The sequence below is a fragment of the Ailuropoda melanoleuca genome, chromosome 18 (assembly GCF_002007445.2).
Source record: "Ailuropoda melanoleuca isolate Jingjing chromosome 18, ASM200744v2, whole genome shotgun sequence".
NCBI classification, from domain to species: Eukaryota; Metazoa; Chordata; class Mammalia; order Carnivora; family Ursidae; genus Ailuropoda; species Ailuropoda melanoleuca.
In genome coordinates, this window is record NC_048235.1 from 29,729,221 (window position 1) to 29,749,027 (window position 19,807).

Here is a 19,807-nt window from a genome sequence, read left to right on the forward strand (position 1 = left end):
ACAGGTAAAGGTCACAGGAATACAGTCTCTTAGGAATGTAAGACAATGAAATGGTAAAGCCTAAAGCCAGGACGGAAAGAACTCCTTATTACTATTCCTAAAAATTTTTAAATTATCTGTCTTTCACATTATACTTTGTCACAGGTTAAAAAAAACTCTGGTGTCTGTGCTTTATTCTTGTGTGACATCAAAGCATTGCATCATGTACAATTCCCACCTTAATACTTTCTACTACAGAATAGAAAAATCTTAATAAACCTCAGCGCTGCATAGGACAAAGAATTAAAATGAAGATAGAAAGTGATACCATAATTAAACAAATATTGCATAACCCTGGGCTTTAAAATGTACACATCACTAATAGGCTAAAATACCAACTTCGTCCAACTTACTTACCCTCACCACTACCAAGAAAAGAGAAGGATTTCTTAGCTGTCAGTAGGAAAAGATAATTTCTTGCCTTCTAAAAAAGCCCTAGAAATAGTTTTCCTTATTTGCAAATTCAACAATGAACAGACAAAGTGGTATTGAACAAAACAAACAAAAAATATCAACAGGTCAGCTGGGTTCTAACAAATATGGTAAATATGTCTTAAATAAGAAACATTTAGAAGAGTAAAGTAATTAGGGAATTTTAGCCTCAACCTGCCTCTCTCTCTATACATCTAAAGAAACTTCTCCATACATACACCAAAAACTTGTCTCAGCACTTCAAATATTGCATGATGAAATTGTTCAAGTGACCTTTGTAAGAGACGCATGAATTTGGAATGCCAAGCTGTATAATGCTTTGCGTGATGGATAACTCATTAAAATAAACCAAAGTATTTTGGCAGCACTACTAAATTATGACATTCTGACATTCCAGTTGTTAATGCCAAAGCTTTTCGTTAATCAAAAACATATTTTTAAGCAAGTGTTATTCTAAGGATACTTGTACCCAATCAAACGTGTGGTGACACATACAAATATACACAACACACTTATATCAAAGGCATTTCTTAGGACAACAGTAAGAATGTATCAGGACCACTATTTGAAAAAAAAAAAATCCTTTATTTCAAGCTCAATTTTTTGTTCTGTTCTGTTAACAAGGAGCATCCTGTAAGTCTTGGAACACAAAGTAGTGTTTTTAGATATTCTGCTCAGAGGTACCAAACACAGAATCCCAAGGCTCTGGAGAAAATGGCAAAGCTAGGATGACTAAACAGCCCTTGAAATAAAAGACTGTGAACATGGAAAAGAAAAAGCAGTGGCATTGATAATGGGGAAGGAAAATTTAATGACAGCCTATTGGAAGTGAAGAAAATAAACAGTGCGAACAGGGAAGTTAGGAAGTTAGTTAGGTGTGAGAGGGGAAGCGTTAGTTAAGAAGCGGTGTTGCCACGTCAAGGCCCTTCCCCGCGAACACCGTAAAATGCTACATGATAAAATGATGATGAGAACTATGTTAATGTACAATCTTTGAAAAGCAAAAACAGAAACAAAAATGAAACAAAAACCCTACAAATCTTTAGTGTCCAAAATACAAATATATATGATTATTGGGTGCAGATCTATGAGGCAGTGCTGAGAATGAGGTGTGCTCAGTCAGCGAGATTATCTTGAAAACTTAGCTTTCAGAGCCAGAATTTACAGATTAGTATAAAGAATATGATGTTTAAACATGGAGAGACATGGATTGTTGTCCTTGCCTAGCCTTTCAGAAACCAGAAATCCTGAGCAAGTCATAGAATACTTAGTTTTCCTAATGTGTAAAAAGTATTTTTTATCGTTAGTACCTAGTAGAGTACTAGGCAGAAGAGAGACACTCAGTAAATATTATTAGTGTGCTCCTACTACTAATCTTTGCTTTTTCAATTGTAGCACCATTTATTTTCCCCAATTTGAGAAGTCAGATGGCCAAAAAAAATGTATGCTAGGTCAATGTTCCGAGCAATCACTCCTTACTTCTAGTAACTGAAAAACTCATCTAAACATAAGGCCTTTTTTATTTGTATAGTGCTTTACGGATTACAAAGGAAATACGCACATACAATTTCATTTACTCCTCACGACCACCAGGTTTTGCATCCTCATTCTGCAGATGAAGAAACAGCGGCTGAATGCCTAGTTCAGTGTCAGTCAGGTAGCAAATGGAAGATCCACTTTAGTAAGCCTCACGTTATACATCATAAATGTGCAGTGACAAGTAATACTGAACTCAGAAATTCATTTACTTTGATTCTTAGTTCTCAACTATGTTTCTGAAAACAGAGAATGCCCTCTGGATAAATATGATGTTAAAACCCTGTTAAAGTTTTCATCATTTATATACAATTTCGGGGGAGAAACTGAATCTAGGTGTTACAGGAGAAACTTGGTCTGTGTGAGAAGCTGGATAAATATTATGATTCTCTGATTTTCCATAGGACTATGGATATAGGTAACATCCTTGTGTTCTCCTATTTTTACCCTGTGGTAAATACAATTAGCCAACTCTTAACAGCTATATGCTTCCAAGAGTTGATGAATCTCTTAACAGAATAAACACGTAAGAGTCATTATCTGAATTCAGTGAATAATATTAAATACATTTTCGTACACCTTTTAAAATCAAAGCATCTACTTAGAGATTTAATGTGTCTTGAATCTTATTTATACCAATCTTCTAACCTTTGACAAAAAGCATTTCGATTATTTTAGTAATATACAAAACTCACAAACGTAGAAAATTCTATTTTAATTCTTGAGTTGAACTGAATAAACAAACTAAAACTTACTATATGAGCATGCATGCTAAAATCTAAAAGGAATGGGGACAAAGAGAAATAAATACATTGTTAGAAAAAACTCTCAGATCACAGACCAAATACTAGTCATAGCTTCAAGAAAACAATGTTGACCATTATTAAACTTGTCACAAGAACAATTGAAACGTGTAAGTCAAATAAAAATCTATTTTGTGTCACCAGGGGTAAGGTAGAAGGAATAAGAAAAAAACCTTTGGGCTTAAAAAAAAAAATCCATCTTCTATGAAAGTCATAGTCTAGTATAATAGTAAATCCTGGGTCATCATTGTTTAGAGTGGTCCCTGTCTACCCTTCTGTTTCATCGCCCTTCATCCCGTCCTCACTATTCTCTAATTCTACTTGTGGTTTTCCTAAGTCTCTCAAAGGTAACCTTTTTCTGACATTCAGTTCCTACTATTCAGATTACTCTTAGTCCATCCTCCTCCACATCTCTGCTTAAATAACTTCCCCGCCCATGCCTGCACTGGCCCCTCATTACACTTTACCTTCACAGCACTCACCACCACTCAGATCACACAGTTGTGTGTGGCACTGCTTACTGCCCTACCCTCCTCTCACCTAACAGTTCCACAGGGGCAGGTGCCACGTCTGTTCTGTCTAGCACTGTGCTCCTAGCCCCAGCATAATGCATGAGTTCAGTAAATTTTGTGAAATAAATCCTTCATATTCACAATCTAAAGTATCCAATTTTAAGTTCCCAGAGCTGAACTGATCCAGTTTAACCTTCTCATTACTGATATTAATTTAGTTGGACTGTGTCCAATTAACAGTAAATTTCATCACATTCAGTGTAGTTAAAAATAATCCACTCAAAGAACNCGTCTGTTCTGTCTAGCACTGTGCTCCTAGCCCCAGCATAATGCATGAGTTCAGTAAATTTTGTGAAATAAATCCTTCATATTCACAATTCTAAAGTATCCAATTTTAAGTTCCCAGAGCTGAACTGATCCAGTTTAACCTTCTCATTACTGATATTAATTTAGTTGGACTGTGTCCAATTAACAGTAAATTTCATCACATTCAGTGTAGTTAAAAATAATCCACTCAAAGAACTATGCAGTCTTGCTTACAGGGAAAGAATATCATCAGGATCAAATTTATTCTAAATTGCAAAACTCTTTCACTTGCAAACAAAGTACCAGAAAAACTGTGGGAAATGGCATTGTTTGGGGCACCTCGCTGGCTCATCTGGTAAAGCGCACAACTCTTGAGCTCTCAGAGTCACGAGTTTGAGCCCCATGTTGGATGTGGAGCCTACTTAGGAGGAAAAAAAAAAAGAAAATGGCATTGTTTGAGGGTGGCCTTACGAAGATGTTATTGTTTGTACTGGTGATTTATGTATAATATATACAACATGTATTACTTTCCTTATTTTAAATGCATACGCTAACATCATATAAATTACCTTGCTTCTGTTCACAGTTCACAGCACAGCCTAAGATGAGTTGAAGCATCCTTCCAAGCTCTGCCGCATCAGAATGTTCACCAATCAGATTCACATCAGGAAGGGTAAAGTCATTAATTTGCTGTCCTAAAATCTGAATGGGGACAAAAGAATTAGAACTGCATTTACATTTTATATTTATATAAAATATCTGATACAGATTAGTTTGTCAGCACCAGAAACTCATTGCTAAGGACAGAGCTATTATGTCAGTTTCACTCCCAATTTCTATTTTTACCTCCCATACCTAAATCATGATAACCTCCATCACCACAACTCAGACCCCAATCTGGTATGTATGTACACTGACCAAAGAAACTGAAAACTTTGACCCCTTCACCACCCCTAGAAAGACAAATTCTTTGAAGTTCAAAGTAGAGCCAGAGAGGTTCTGAACAAGGGGGCACCAGAAAAAGGGGAGATTAAATATAGGTTCATGCCCCAACAGTAAGATTCCCCCAAACATATTCACTCCATTTGACTCCAAAATGCTGATAGCCAAACACCTATATTAGGAAGGAGAATGGAGGATTCCTTTATGGGGAAATTGGCCCCAAATGAAATGAAATATATGCAGAAAAATGGTTAGGTCCCTGTCTAATAAGCATATAGTGAAAAAAGAAAATCCTAAAAGCACAGAAGCAGGATGAATATGGCTCTAGTGTTATGGGGGAACAGGTTAAAGAGGTCATGCAGTGTCTGGTGGCTCATGGTAACAGGTATGAATCTGATTCTCAATACAACAGGAAACCATAAAAGACTGAGAAGAGTGGCATAATCAGACTTTTATTTTTAAAAATCATTCTGGATTTAGAGTGAAGACTAAAAATAGACTGTAGAGGGACAAGGGTGAAATCAGGCTTACCAGTCAGACTAGAAATCTAGGCGAGAGCTAATGATAGCTTCGAATAAGGTGGTAGCACTAGAGACAGAAAAAGCTGTATTTTGGAGATTTAACCAGTAGGTCTTATGATGATCATCAAAAGAAGGAAGGACTACAGAATTATTTATAGGTTTTGGGCTTGAGTAATAGGGTGGACAGCAGGATCACTTACTGAGTTGTGAAGATAAATGATGTAAGTATACATGTAGGTATAAATACAGGTAAACTTCTGGGGAAAAACAGTAAGAAAATAACACAGGCTTCCAGGCTATGCTGTGTCCATTTGATATTTGTGATCATGAAATTTAAAGTAAAACTAGTTCCACTGCCTGATTTTTCCCCCAAGCTATGCCTTGACTATTCTGATGCAGACTCAGAGGATAAATTGAGTTTATCTAGGGATGGGGGTTTGCCAAGGAAAAAAACTAAAGTAAGCAAGAGAGTTGGCTATAATAACACCTGGATTCTAAACCACCTTCACAAGGGAAGAAAAGGAGAGTTAACAGATGGCAGAAAAGAAAGTACATAAATTAATAATCATCTACAAACTATCCATATTATAGTGAAAAAGAACATTTACAAACTACCTAATAAACAGTTGTTTGAACCAACATCCTAAAAACCATATAATGGAAGATAAATGGATTACTAATTTTGAGCTAAATTTTCCTTTCCGTGAAACTACTATAAAATTAAATTATCCTATAGTAATACTTCTAAGCAGAGTGAGAAAAAGTCCTTACCTCATGATTATAATCCAGGATTCCCTTTAAAATTTTCTTTAAATTGCTTATCTGTTTAGAAAGAGATAAAACAACTGGGTAAAAGGCAAGAACAGATCAAAATATAATTTAACATAAAAATTTTCTGGGGGCGCCTGGGTGGCTCAATTGGTTAAGCATCTGCCTTGGCTCAGGTCATGATCTCAGCGTCCTAGGATTAAGCCCCACATCACTGGGGCTTAATCAGGGAGCCTGCTTTTCTTTCTTTCTCCCTCTCCCCCGCCCCCTCCTCATGCTTGCTCACTCTGAGATAAAGTCTTGAAAAAAAAAAAAAAATTCCTGAACCAATTGTTCTATTAACCATAAATAAATATAAAAAATAAAATTCAACAGTATATGTGAATTACCATAATCATCAAAAAAGGACTATCAATAGCTTAATTTATGTGATCTCAAGAGATTTATAAAAAAAACTGTTTCCAATCATGTAAAATTTTCAACGTTATGATTACACTGACAAAAACTGGAAATCTCTTAAAGTAACCTAAGTATAATGTCTCCAAATTCTCTCCACTGTCAGAAAAGACTATTGTTACTTTAGTTAAGCACCAAAGTAAATATTTAGGAGCCATATGGTTAAAAAAATACTATTATGTCTTGAAATGCTACTGTAACAGCACTGCAAGATAGTTGTGGTATAAAAGGCATCCTGGGGGCTTGGTTGGGCATCTGACTCTTGATCTTAGCTCAGGTCTTGATCTCAAGAGTTGTGGGTTTGGGCCCCATCTTGGGCTCCACTCTGGGTGTGCAGTTTCCCCCCTTCTCTATACTACTGTCTCTGCCACACTCATGACACTGGAGACAGTGTGCATTTTACATGTGTGTTGTGTGCACGGAAGGTGGGGTATGTAACTCTCTCTTTAGTCAAGACAGCAAGCAAACACAAATTGATTAGTAGCATTATTTTAAATATCCAGAATTGCTTTACACGTGTTATAACATTAAAAAGTAATCACTTAGGCGTGCCTGTTTGGCTTAGTCAGTTGAGTGAATGACACCTGGTTTCGGCTCAGGTCATGAACTCAGAGTTGTGAGATCAAGCCCCACATTGGGCTCTGCACTGGGCGTGGAGCCTGCTTAGGATTCTCTCTCTCCCTCTGCCCCTCTCTTTCTCTAAAAAAAAAAAATATATATACACATATATTATATATATATATATATATATATAATATATGTGTATTATATATATAATATATGTGTATTATATATATATAATACATATTTGTATAATATATAATACAAATATATATATTTGTGTAAGTCATTTAATTGCCTATTCTTGAAAGAGTATTTAGAAATTAAAATAGTAGCTTAAACCAGTGTCCATTCACTCTAGCTTAGTAAACAAAGGATTTAAACAAAAGGAATTAAATTTTGGCAGACCCAATATTTAAGCAACCAATGACTATTTTTCATCGAATATGTGTTTTATGGAAGAAATATAAAGACAAGCCAAGCTTAACATATCTCAAGTCCAGGGATTTCACATGCTTACTCATTTGCATTTCTGAGTCAAAGAGAAATGGTTCTAGAGCTTTCCAAACTTGCAGTAATGATCATCACTGAGTCATAAAAATCAATTTAGTGTAACAAAATTATAGAGATGGAGAACAAATTAGTGGTTTCCAGGGAATAGGGTGAGGAGTGTTGGTGTGAACGTGGTCATAAAGGCAGCATCGTGGAGTCTTGCATAGATGGAACAACTCTGTGTCTTCATTGTGGTGAGCATTATAGGAAACCACATTATCACTAGAGCTACACAGAACCGTACACACAGAGACAAAAGGGCATATGTAAAACTGGTAAAACCCAAATGAACTGGCTTGTACCAATGTCAGTTCCTTAGTTTTGATATTGTATTATAGTTATGCAAGATGTAACCACTGGGGAAACTGGGTGAAAGGTACACAGAACTTCTCTGTACATTTTTTTTTGCATCCCCCTGTGAATCTAGAATTATTTCAAAATATAAAGTTAAAATAATTTAGTGGGTTGCAACTAATATTTTTTCAAAACCAAAACATCAGTGCCTAGAATAAGGGAAAAAAACTTGTTCAACTCTGTACGCGCATATGTTTAGGTGCATATGTTTAGCTGCAATGTAAACTCTGTTTCTTATTGTGGGTTTCTCAAAGAAGCCTGAGAAATACTGGAATTTAAGGCTACTAGGAAAGAAATGAAAATACTTCATTCTCTTAGTGTTCTGGGCTCAGTTAACAATGACCAATATTTTCTCATTAATAACACTAGCAACTAACATTACATATGCACTATCCTAAGTACGTTGTATATACTCACTCATTTATTTCTGTGAGGTAGGTCCTATTACAGTCCTCATTTTACAAATGGGGATTTGAGGTACAGAATGATTAGAAGGCTTGCCCAGACAGCAGATGACAGACTTGTGATACGAACACAGGCACTCTGGCTCTAGAGTCCATGCCCGCAGTCACTGTGTCTCACTGACTTACACTATATGTGTATCTTTGTGAGCAACTTCAGCTTACCTCCAATCTTTAATTCTGGATTATTTCACTAGAGGCAATCTAGGTTTCTAAAGCTCACTGAACACATCCGATCAAAGTTCAACAAATATTACATACACACAACTAAAAGACTATTTAACAGACGGAAAATAAAAAGAAAATACCTTTAGCCTCCAATTATCTCCTACTTCGGTTTTGATTCTGTTTAGCCAATTTTCATCAAAATATGCAGGATCTCTGCAAATAAGAAAAAGCTAGCATATTAATCATGCAGCTATCAAGCTTAAAAAAAACCCTGAAACCTATCCCATAATTTCACTTAACTGCAACATAAAAATATATTTACCACATATTTGCCACTAAGTAACTCAGTCTGGAGACTGGATGCAATTATAGTAGATTTCTCTAAAATCAACCTGTTATCGGCACTTTCATAAAACATATATATATATTATCAAAAACAAACTAAAAAGTGAAAATGATAACATACAATTGACACAGTTTTAAAAACAAACTATAGATGAATAAGCTACCCTGGAATTAACATAATTTTTAGATACAATAATATCTAAAACCAGTCAAAATTGATGACACAATTTTCAAGACAAAAGAAATGTATCAAGAAAAAGGTTAACATAAGCCTTTCAGTTAATATTTCAATAATCTCCATCAACTAACACTTTGAAAGTCACCAATAATGCTATTAAAATTTCAATTTCTGGGTTGCTGGGGGCTCAGTTGGTTAAATGTCTGACTTTGGCTCAGGTCGTGATCCCAGGGTCCTGGGATGGAGTCCCACATGGGGCTCCCCGCTCAGTGGGGAGCCTGCTTCTCCCTCTCCTGCTCCCTCTGCTTGTGCTGTCAAATAAATAAATAAAATCTTTAAAAATTTTTCAATTTCTTTTAAGTATTTGAGAGAGAGAGAGAGAGAGCGAGCGCGCATAAATATGCGGCGGGGGAGGGGGAAGAGGCAGAGGGAGAGACGGTCTTAAGCAGACTCCGTGTTCAGTGCAGAGCCCAACATGGGGCTTGATTTCACAAATCTGAGCTCATGACCTGAGCCAAAACCAAGAGTCAGATGCTTAACTGACTGTGCCACCTAGGTGACCCAAAATCTCAATTTTTAAATAATAGAGAGTGAAAATAAATAAGTAAATAAATAGTATAGACTAAGGGGGCGCCTGGGTGGCGCAGTCCTTAAGCGTCTGCCTTCGGCTCAGGGCGTGATCCCAGCGTTCTGGGATCGATCCCCACACCGGGCTTCTCCACTAGGAGCCTGCTTCTTCCTCTCCCACTCTCCCTGCGTGTGTTCCCTCTCTCACTGGCTGTCTCTGTGTCAAATAAATAAAATCTTTAAAAAAAAAAATAGTATAGACTAAGAACCTATTTCATCACATGTAATACTAAGCATTAGACAAGATGGACACTGTTTGCAAAATGCTTAAAATCTAAGGTAATATTGGTGTGGACAAATTGAAACACCTATGAATATACCTATACTTATTTTTCTTAGGAAAACCTCCCCAAACTACTACAAATAGGAAGGAAAAAAAAATTTTTTAGCCCAGCATGATCCTCATTTTAAAGTTTTTGAAACCAATGCTCTAAGACATTATTTATTCAAGACCACAGATTGAACACCTATGTTTGTCCTGCTTTAGCAAGTGCTAAGTCCAGAGATCTTTCCACAACACCACAACTGTCTCCATTCACCCCAAAAACATAATGGCAATGAGAGAAATATGTTAGGAAAAAAAACTACATTTCAACTTAAATTGTCACTCAAACTGATATAATCAGCACAAAGTTTTGTTCATATTTTTAAATGAAGTAACATGCTACTTACAATTTTCAATGTCACTGTTAAAAAAGAAAAATGTATTTAGGTATAAAATTTATGAAAAAAGCAGTTACAACTAAGTCACTTCTAGAAATCTACTATTTATTTATTTATTTTATTATTTCATAATTATTTTTGGAGCCTGTTATTTTGGAGCCATATAGCTTTCAAAAATAGCTTTATTGGGATATAATTTATATACCATATGATTCATCCATTTCAAGTATACAATGCAATGGATTTTAGTACATTCACAGAATTGTATGACCATAACCATGATCTAAATATGATGTTAGGACATTTTCATCTTCCCAAAAAGAAACCCTTTATCTATTACCCATCACTGCCCACTTCCCTCTCTCTCTCCAGCCCCTGGGAATTACTCGCCTTTCTGTCTCCACGGGTTTGCCTATTCTGGACATTTCATACAAATGAAATCATACACCTTGTGGTCTTTTGTGTCTGGCTTCTTTCATTTAGGATGGTTTTCGGATTCATTCATATTGTAGTATGTATTACATCGTTTCTTTTTTATGATTCAACAATATTCCATTTATGGATATAATACATTTTGGTTATCCATGCATCAGCTGATGTGCATTTGGGTCGTTTCTACTTTTAGCTATTATGAATAATGATGCTTTGAACATTTATGCACCAGTTCTGTGTGGACATGTTTCTTGTGGGTATATGTTCAGGAGTGGAACTTCTGGGTCCCACTGTAACTCTGTGTTTAACATTTGAAGCAAGGCCAAACTGTTTTCCAAAGTAGCTACACCACTTCACATTCCCACCAGCAATGTATGTTAGTTCCAACTTCTCCACAGCCTTGCCACCACTTGTTACTTTCTGTTCTGTTAATTACAGCCATCCTAGTGGATGTGAAGTGGTATGTCACTGTGGTTTTGATTTACATTTCCTTGATGACTAATCATGCTGAGCGTTAGCCATTTGTATACTCTCTTTGGAGAAAAGTCTATTCAGTCTTTGCCTGTTTAAAAATTGGGTTATCCTTTTATTATTGAGTTCTAAGAACTGCTTTTGGGTTTGGGTTTTGTTTCCCCTTAGTATTCAAGAAAAAAAGCCTTCTCAGACATAAAACACGTAAATAATTTCTCACATTCCATGAGTTGTCCTTTTACTTTGTAAGAGTTCTATAGTTTTAGTCCTTACACTTAGGTCTATGACCCATTTGTGTATGGTATGAGGGAGGGGTCTAAATTCATTCTTCTACATGTGGATATTCACACCCATTTTATTTTTAAGCTTAATCTAGCTTTTTTAGAAGTTCAACAAAAGAACAATAAAAATTAAGTAAGAGAAACTTGAGCAACCTTGCACAAAAAAGAGAAACTTATTGGAAGATCACTGAGGTATGTTATGGTATTGAAGGATAACTGGGCCTCACAAAGTACTAGAATAAAGACCTGAAAGCTGTTAGAAACCCAGACAGTATGCTCCTTCTGACTTTCGTCTTTGTTTCTGCCCATCTATACCATCCTCTCTGCAGACTGACTTTTTGCTTTTTCTCCATATACAACGCTGACGATAGCTGCAGACAAGTTCCAAGTCTTCAACACTTTAGTTCTTTATTTGAAAATAAAGCCATCATTCAGTCCCAATTCTAAATTCCCAGATCATTCCAAATAATCCAGATAGAGTTTGTTTTTCATCCCCAATCCAACTTATATGTGACCAAAAGGATAGAAGCTTGCAAGTAGGTCAGACACAACTTTAGGGGGAACAATGACCATAGTTGGCATGGTAAGGGTGAATTTTCAGAGAAAGTGACTGTTATAAAATGGGCAGACCACCCCAGAAAGTATCCTTCTTCCTTAAAACCTCTTGTAAAAATAGATAATGCAAAGAAAAGCAACAATTGAGTGAATTTTACTAAAATACTAATGAATCATTATAAAAATAATTCAGCAATTAGAAAATATTCACTATTTTTTGATACTTGAATAATCTAAAAAGCCAATCAAGTATTAGTCTTTCCAACCAAAAAAGATGCATAAGGCCAGCTATCTGAGTTTGGTGCTATGTGGCAGATGATTATTACTCAAAGCCAAAGGCGCTGAACTTACTAGCTAAGGGGCAATTCAGGGTCACACAAGTAAAAAATACTTAAACTTCACCAGCAAGCTCATAAATTTATAAAAAAGAATGCTTTAAAATGTCTAAGAAGGTGCGCCTGGCTGGTTCAGTCAGTAAAGCATCTGACTTCTTGATCTTGGGGTCATGTGTTCAAGCCCCATGTTGGGGGCAGCATTTACTTTCAAATTAATTTTAAAAATGTCTAAGAAATAAAATACTCCACGAACTCCTAGGATACTTAATTTGCAATTTAGAACAATACTTATAGGTAAAAGAACTCAAATACCTGAATAAAATATTGCAAATCAAACACTATAATACAGCTTGCTTATTTCTTAAAAGATCACCAAATCAAAATCTCAGAATCATCGAGCTAGGGAGGGAAGACAACAAAAACCACTGCTAAGCACCAATAATAATATACTAGGCACTGAATCAGGCACTTTACATTCACAATGAGATTGCAAGGGAGGTGTTACTATCCCTGTTACCAATAAGGAATATCAGACTCAGAAATCAAGTAATTTTCCCAAGTTCAACCAGATAATTAAGTGGCAGAGTTGGCAGTAGAATCATTTTTGTTAAAACAGATCAGGAAAGTTCAACACAAGACTGGCTCGAGCAAACAATACTAAGGTCCTGTGGCTCATTATCTCCTTTAAGCTGAATAAACTAGGTCACAAGGAGAGAGGGACCAACATGGTTCATGACACTCTATGTTCATTTAGGGCAGGAATCTGTTCTGTCCTCATTCACTCATTCCCAATACCTGATATCTGACACATAGCAGGTTCTCAATAAATATCTGCAGACTGAAATACATTTGGAAAGTGGAGGTACTTTTAAGCTATCGATAAACTTCCAATCTACTACCTGGGCAGAACACAGCAACAATAGTAGTCTCACAGTCTTCTTACATACAATGTGACTTGTCCTAGTAATAAACTTTGATTCAATATGTAGGCATCTAGCCATAACTCTGTTTCTACAAGTAGTTTACAATTTCAGCAACATTTTCTAAGTACCTCTTAATTAATGCTCTCAGGCTATGACCAAACAATATAAAGGCAACAGATCATAGTTCTGCACAGACACGTAAATAACAACTGATAATCTTACTGGAGTGTTCTTCATGAGTAAGAAGCTATCTTTAGCTGACTCTTGCTAAGAAAAACAAACAAATAGAAACTATGAAACATACAAAACCATTTCCTTAGATTTTTCCAGTAACACATCTATTTGACTATAATTTATAAACTGGTCCTAGCTTAAACTTAAAAAAAAAAAAGGCTCATTAACTTTAATCTGCAACATAATTTCAGAAATATATTATCTGCCTGCACTTAATTGCCTTCACAAAAATAAACACATTAAATTTCATTTGTACTGCTAAAATTATTTAAGCACTATAATATTCTTATTGAACTCAGCCAAATTAAGATGGGTCCAAAACCAACACTATATTTTGGTTCCATCTCTTAATATGGCATTTTTATTACAAACCTTATTTCTTTTTAGATACGTTGATTCTTAGGTCTGTTTTCTAATTATCTTTCAATTACCCAAAACAATCATTTTGGTCCCCTGCCATTAAATGTGTATTCAAGAGTTAGCTATAATAATTTTCACATCTATAATGACAACAAAAATATAGCAAATTATGCTTAGCCCCTACTACATTAAATTAAGCAATAAAGGCACATAAGGGATAGGCTTTAAGCCAAGAACCAGCAACTCAGGGTACTAAAAAAAGAAAAGTATCCAATTAAGAAGCTTTCCACCAGTCCACAGCTTGACCTTCATTCTCTCTCTGTTGGTCTATTTTCTTTGTCTCCCTTTCTTAAACTCTGAAAGCTAAGACTAATGGCACTTAGAGGCATAACTTACTACTTCTGCTTTTAGTCTTTCAATCAATATGTGGTTGCGGTATAATAAAAAACATATCTGGTCTTCGTCCCTGGTTCCTGGCACTGAGCTCCTAAAACCCTTAGAATCTCCTAAGTGACAGGAATGTCCTTTGTAATTTATAATGAGTGCTTTCTGACCAACTGAGTTTATGCTAATGAGGTGATACATCGTGGATGAATCTAGATAGCTTCAGGATGGAGGCTGGTTCCAAAAAACAAACCACACGACTGAGGACTGGAACTTTCAGTCCCACTTCGACCTCCAGAAAGAAAGGGGCTGGAGGTTGAGTTCACAATTTCAATCACATCTATGGCATGAAACCCCAAATAAAAGTCCTAAGCAGCAGGGTTCAGGGAGTTTCTAAGTTGGTGAACACACTGATGTGCTGGAGGGTAGCATGCTCGGAAAGAGCATGGAAGCTGTGAGCTCTGTGCTGCCCACAGCCCCATACCTTGCACGATGCATCTCTTTCATTTGACTGTTCTTGGATTATACTCTTCATAATGAAATTATAATCGTAAGTATAAAGCTTTCCTGAGTTTTGTGTCATTCTTGAAAATTACTGAAAGCGCTGGGGGTGGACAGGAGTTCACAGAAACTCCTGAATCTGTCGTTGGCCAGGAAGAAGTGTGGCTGAGCTGAGGACTGCACATCCACCTGGCGTGTGAAGTTGGGGCAATTTTGTGGGACTGAGGCCTTAACTTGTGGAGTCTGCACCAACTCAAAAGTTAGCGTCAGAACTGAACCGCAGGACATCCAGCTGGTATCAGGGAAATTGTTGATGGAAAATGAGTGGTGGTGAACTATTCTTGGAGACAAAAGATAAATGATAGAAGCTGTTTTCTTTTAATTTCAAAGTCAAAATAAATCCACATTCATTCATTCAACAAACAAGGTACCAGAATGGTAACAAGTAGTCCAGATCACTTAGGATATACTATTGTTGAGTACTCTGGTTTTTATCCTGAGTGAAATGGGGTACCAATGTAGAGTTCTAAGCAGAAAATCTCACTTACTAAAAAATCACTCTGGCTGCTGGGTTCACATAAGGCTGTGGGCAGCCAAATACAGAAACACCCTCATCCGGAAATTATTAACATGATAAAGGCAAGAGATGATGGCGGCTGATGTTGTAGCAGGAAAAGTAACAATTCTTATCATAAAACTTTTCCAGGGGCACCTGGATGGCTCAGTTGGTTAAGCATCCTTGGTTTTGGCTCAGGTCATGATCTCAGGGTCCTGGATCAAGCCCCATGCTGTGCTCTGTGCTCAGCAGAGAGTCGGCTTGAGGATTCTGTCCACATCCCTCTGCCTCTCCCTCTGCTCACGCATGCTCTCTCTCTCAAATAAATAAACCTTTAAAAAAACTTTTCCAAACATACCGAGAAGTAAAATATCATGGTGAACAACCACATGCCAATCAGAGAGAACATTCGGCCATACCTGCTCCATATTAGATTTTGACATTTTACTCCTAAAGACTCCACTACACATCTCTAATAAGCCACTTTTTTGTAGTTCTGATATACACCTAAAACACACTCTCCAGATACCATCTAATATTCAACCTATTTTCAAATTTCCTATATCATCCTCTAAATGTCTACTATAGTTGATTTGTTCAAACAAGATTCAAGAAAAATCATGCATTTGTTTTTGAAATTGTGGAAAGAACACTTAATATGACATTTACCCTCTCAACAAAATTTTAAGTGCACAATATTAACTATAGGCACAATGTTGTACAGCAGAACCCTAGACTTCCTCATCTTGTATAAGTGAAACTTTCATATTTACTGAATAGCAACTCATCATTTGCCCCAACTACTAGCTCCTGGCAACCATCATTCTAATCTCCGTTTCCATGCATTTGATTATTTTAGATATGTCATGTAAGTGGGGTCATGCACTATTTGTCCTTCTGTGACTGGCTTATTTCAGTAAGCATAAACGTCTTCCAGATTCATCCAAGTTGTTGCATATGGCAGGATTTCCAAGAAGAACCATGCAACGCATTTGGTTACTGTTTCTCATCTCTTCAGGCTCTTTAGTTTAGCATAGTCTACCCCCTTTCTTTTTTCTCATGGCATTGATTTGTTGAGGAGGCTAGGTCAATTGTCCTGTAAAATATCTCACTTTCTGGATTTGCCTGATTGTTTCCTCATGATTTAGTGTAACTTGTTCCTCTAGGCTCTGTGCTTTTCTGTAAACTGGAAGTCAGAGCTAAAGCACAGATATAAATATACTTTATAGATATATTTTAAAAGTATAGTAATATCAGGATTTCCTGGCAGATTTGATGTCTGATGGGGAAAAAAAAGAAAGGTTTTATGGTTTGAGCAACTGGAAGGACATGCCAACTACTGAAATGAGGAGATTTTTGACTGAGTTTTAGGTAGAAGACAGGGAGTTTAGTTTTAGATATGACAACTCTGAGAGGTCTTTTAGACTCAAATGCAGACACTGAATAGACAACGAGGTTAAGTCTGGAGGTCAAAGCAAAGACTCATGCTGTAGATACAAACTTGAGAGTCATTAGGATATGGATGATGTTTAAATCCATGAGTCATCAGTAAGTGAATGCAAACAGAAAAGAGGAGAGGAACAAGACCTGACTCCTTAGGCACTCCAGCATTAGGAAGTAAGATAGAAGAGGAAAAATGAGCAAAGGAAATTCAGATCATCAGTTGACACAGGAGAAAAATCCAGAGACTAACAGTATCCTGGAAACCAAATTTTTAAAAGTGTTACAAGAGGGGCGCCTGGGTGGCACAGCGGTTAAGCGTCTGCCTTCGGCTCAGGGCGTTATCCCAGCGTTATGGGATCGAGCCCCACATCAGGCTCCTCCGCTATGAGCCTGCTTCTTCCTCTCCCACTCCCCCTGCTTGTGTTCCCTCTCTCGCTGGCTGTCTCTATCTCTGTCAAATAAATAAATAAAATCTTTAAAAAATAAATTAATTAATAAAAGTGTTACAAGGAGATTAAGTCCTTTGAATGCTGCTGCCAGGTCCAGATAAGGACTGAGAATGGGTCATTAGAATCAGCAATATGTAGATAACTGGCAGTCCTAACAAGTGCAATTTTAATAAAATGGTGGGGAAAAAAAATTCCTGACTTAAAAGTGGATTTAAAAGAGCAGGAAGATAGGAATCCGAAAGAGCTGGGTACAGACTATTCTTCAAAAAAGTTTTTGCTTCAAAGGCGAGGAGAAATTGACTGACAGAAGTGAGATCAAAAGTATTTTTATTATTTTTTAAAGATTTTGTTTATTTGTCAGAGAGAGAGAGAGAGAGAGAGCGCGCGTGTGAGCAAGCACAAGCAGGGGGAGCAGCAGGCTCCCCGCCGATCAAGGAGCCAGACGCAGGACTTGATCCCAGGACCCTGGGATCATGACCTGAGCTGAAGGCAGACACTTAACCAACTAAGCCATGTAGGCACCCTGAAATCAGAAGTATTTTTAAAGAGAAAAGAAGTAACCATTTGCTTGCATGCTAGTGGATATGATCCAGCAGAGAAGGGAAAACTGATGATATAGGAAAGAGGGGCAAATTGGTAACGTGATGATCTTGAGTAGGTGATAGGCAATGGGATGCAATATACAAAGTGCAAGTACTGACTTTAAGATAGAAACCTTCCCCACCAACCCTATAGCTCTATGTATCATAACAGGTAGCAAGACAAAGTCAAACTAATGCTGGCAGGTGGGTGGGTACATGTAGTCATGGGATTCTATGGAAATTGTTTTATTTGTTTCGACTTCCTCAGAAGTAGGATGTATCTACTTTGTAAGGTGATCAGATAAGAGAGATAGGGAAGGTGGTACCTGAGGTCTGAAGAGAGAAAAATGTGAGATAGTCATCTGGAAGAGTGGGGGAAATGAAACACTAGGGAAACACAGTATGATTGTGGGATTCCATAAGGTAACACCTGCAGTTTTGTGGTGGGACATTTAAAATGAGATCCATCAGCATGTTTGCATTTTTTTTTCCAGCTCGGTTCAGCTGCATAGGTAAGAAGCAGAACTGGTAGGACATTAGATTTAACCAGAGTTGCGGTTTTGTCAAACGAATACAATATGAGAGGAGCAGGGGAGCTAAAAGTGTATGCAGGGGAGTAATTATGATTGACCATGGAGTTTTAGCTATATAAGAGGAAAGAAAGAACAGTAAAGGTGGACAGTATTAAGATCCCACCGGCACTAGAGAATTAAAGAATTATTGAAGACTTGATACCATGGGATGGGAGATGGAAAGACAGGAAACGATAATCAGTGGTAATGAGAAAACTGAGATTATGTGGGGATTACACATTATCAGTAATTATAAGATACAGGGTATGATCATGGGAAGGAGTGCCTGAAATCTAGTAGAAGACAAGATCAGTGGAGAGGAGTTCAAGAAACTGGTAGGCAAGGATATGAAGGATCATCTAGGTATACATCCAAATCAACAAGAATGCAGGTAAGAGTAGTATTGGAAAGAGCCGACAGTGTGCCAGGATCCAATGTTGTTGAGAAACAAGAAGGGATGACAACAACAATGAAGGGTAGTGGATGATGTCATAAGCTTCAAAACTAGAGTTTCAGGGAAGATGAAGGAGAGTGGTCTGGGAGCAGCATTAAGGAGTACCACCTCTGGGCTAAGCAGTACTTGAAGACTGTGGGAGAAAAAACAGCCATCACTTGAGAAGCCTGCAGAACCAGTGTCAGGGGAAAACCAGATTTCTTTCAGAGCCAAAGTTGGATCAGGCAAAGTGCTGATTGTTTTTTGGCACAAGTACTGCAGGTTAACCAAGAATCACAGGCTTAAGAGCATAAACAGCCAATTCAAATTCTTGCTATTTCATTTAAAACATCCTGTGCTCTCTGAAGTGGATTCTGCTTTGTTAATTTTTTTTTTACCAATATTAATTTTCTTCAAACCAAAAAGCTGAAAATAGAAAGTTCGTTTAACAATCACAGTTCCCAGGGCACCTGGGTGGCTCAGTCAGTTAAGCGTCTGCCTTTGGCTCAGGTCATGATCCCAGGGTGCTGGGATCGAGCCCCGCATCAGGCTCTCTGCTCAGGGGAGTGGGAGGAACCTGCTTCTCCCTCTGCCTGCTGCTCTGCCTACTTCTTGTACTCTCTCTCTTTCTGTCAAATAAATGAATAAAATCTTAAAACAAAACAAAACAAAAAATCACAGTTCCCTTAAGACATAAGGGGAAAAAAAAGGTTTTCATTTTGTATTCGTTAATGTACAGATGTAAAAGGAGAGAGTACATCTTACCGTTTTTGGTGACTGATTTATAGTAAAAATTAAACAAGAATCTAATCATCTATAGATGATGTCTATCTGGTCACTAGGCAAATCAACATAATCAAAAGTCCTAAAAATATGGGAAAGGAATCTTTTTAATAAATACTGCAAAAAAAAAAGAAAAAAAAGTCAATCCATAATATGCAAAAAGTAATTCAAAATTCAACACAGACCTAAATGTAAGCACTGGAACTATAAAACTTCTAGAGGAAAACACAGAAAAAAATCTTAGTGACCCCAGGTTTGGTAAACATTTCTTATTAGAATTAAAAAAAAAA

General features: G+C 37.0%; 1 protein-coding gene across 2 annotated transcripts in view; it reads right to left on the reverse strand.

Moving 5' to 3' along the window:
* Nucleotides 1-19,807, reverse strand: part of HOOK3 (hook microtubule tethering protein 3) — a 97,873-nt gene that overhangs the window by 60,194 nt on the left and 17,872 nt on the right. For both annotated transcript variants that reach the window (XM_034647667.1, XM_034647668.1), the window contains exons 3-5: nucleotides 8,552-8,624; nucleotides 5,863-5,913; nucleotides 4,198-4,330 (exon numbers count right to left, since the gene is read on the reverse strand). In XM_034647667.1, coding sequence (XP_034503558.1) covers nucleotides 4,198-4,330; nucleotides 5,863-5,913; nucleotides 8,552-8,624 — 257 coding nt within the window. The remainder of the gene's footprint in view (nucleotides 1-4,197; nucleotides 4,331-5,862; nucleotides 5,914-8,551; nucleotides 8,625-19,807) is intronic.